This window comes from Mus pahari, chromosome 23 (assembly GCF_900095145.1).
Source record: "Mus pahari chromosome 23, PAHARI_EIJ_v1.1, whole genome shotgun sequence".
NCBI classification, from domain to species: domain Eukaryota; kingdom Metazoa; phylum Chordata; class Mammalia; order Rodentia; family Muridae; genus Mus; species Mus pahari.
In genome coordinates this window covers 14,243,332-14,244,661 of record NC_034612.1, presented here as the reverse complement: position 1 = coordinate 14,244,661, position 1,330 = coordinate 14,243,332, and the positions used below count along the sequence as shown (strand labels likewise).

The following is a 1,330-nucleotide window of genomic DNA, read 5'->3' as shown; positions in this document are numbered from 1 at the left end:
GCTATATAATAGCAAGCCAGCTTGGCCTGCAGAGTTCACTCCGGACCAGCCTGGGCTATATAATAGCAAGCCAGCTTGGCCTGCAGAGTTCACTCTGGACCAGCCTGGGCTATATAATAGCAAGCCAGCTTGGACTGCAGAGTTCACTCTGGACCAGCCTGGGCTATATAGCAAGACTCTGTCTCAAAAAATGAAGGGCTGGGGGCTGGGGCCTGGGGCCATGACGCTGTGGTTAAGAGCATCTTCCAGAGGCTCTGACTTCCATTCTCAACACCCATATGATGGCGCACGGCCATTCGTATCTCTAGATCCTGGTGACCCGACACCATCTTCTGGTTTCCTTGGGTACCAAGTATGCAAGTGGTGCACAGGCATACATGCAGGCAAAACACCCATACACATAATGATGATGATTTTAAAAAAAAATCAAAACCCCAAACCAAGGGCTAGGGAATGTGGCTTATGGCAGAGTGCTTTTCTAGCCTGGCTGACCTGGGTTTGACCTCCAGCACGACACACGCACAGGGAGCAATCTCTTACCTAGGGAGCAGGAAGGTGATGGGGTTTAGGTTGTCCTGGGCTGCATAGCAAGACCCTGCCTCAAAAGAACAAAAGAAGGAGAGCTAGCTGGGGCATGTTACCTAGTGTGCCCAAGACCCCGGGACACAAAACTAATTCATTATTTGCAGTTCCTGTTACTGATTTCTGGTTTTGAGTCATTTGATTTACTGAAGTTGTGATGACATAAACAGATTACTAGTTAATTTTTTTTTTTTTAACTAATTGCAGATTTCTCAAATTCCTGCTGGAAATCGATAGTAAATTGTAAATACATTTTGGTTCTTAACTCATATTACACCTGCCTTCAGCTTTCTCTCTCCTTCTAAGTACCCTCTACAGTGACCAAAACAAACAACAAGGACCCCTTAGAGAGATGATGCAGGGATGCTGGCCCCTGCATTGTGTTTTACAGCTGTGGCTGAGCTATAGCCTCTCCTCATACCAGGGCTGTAGCCTCGGCCTGGATTAACTAACGCCCGACTCAGCAGTGTGTGCCCGATGTGTGTAGCCATCCACCAATCATCCTCTTTCATGTCTTGCAGTGTGACCTCGCTGCTGATGCTGCACATCCTTGTGCCTTTTACCTCAATAAGCCAGCCGAAAGCCCAAGTTGGTTGTCTGATTCAGGAACAGGTATGCAACTTCAGTTATTTTAAAGCATATTTTTGGAGACAGGTCTCACTATTGTCGTTCTGGCTGGCTTGGGACTCATTCTGGAGACCAGTTTGGCCTCAAACTCACAGAGATTTTTCCTGCCTCTGCTTTCCCT

At 47.3% G+C, this 1,330-nt stretch overlaps 1 protein-coding gene across 3 annotated transcripts in view; it reads left to right on the top strand.

Annotated features, from left to right (window-relative positions):
* Mphosph9 (M-phase phosphoprotein 9) overlaps positions 1-1,330 on the top strand; it is a 71,929-nt gene that overhangs the window by 20,728 nt on the left and 49,871 nt on the right. For all 3 annotated transcript variants that reach the window (XM_021186757.2, XM_021186755.2, XM_029533849.1), the window contains one exon: positions 1,104-1,194. In XM_021186757.2, coding sequence (XP_021042416.1) covers positions 1,104-1,194 — 91 coding nt within the window. The remainder of the gene's footprint in view (positions 1-1,103; positions 1,195-1,330) is intronic.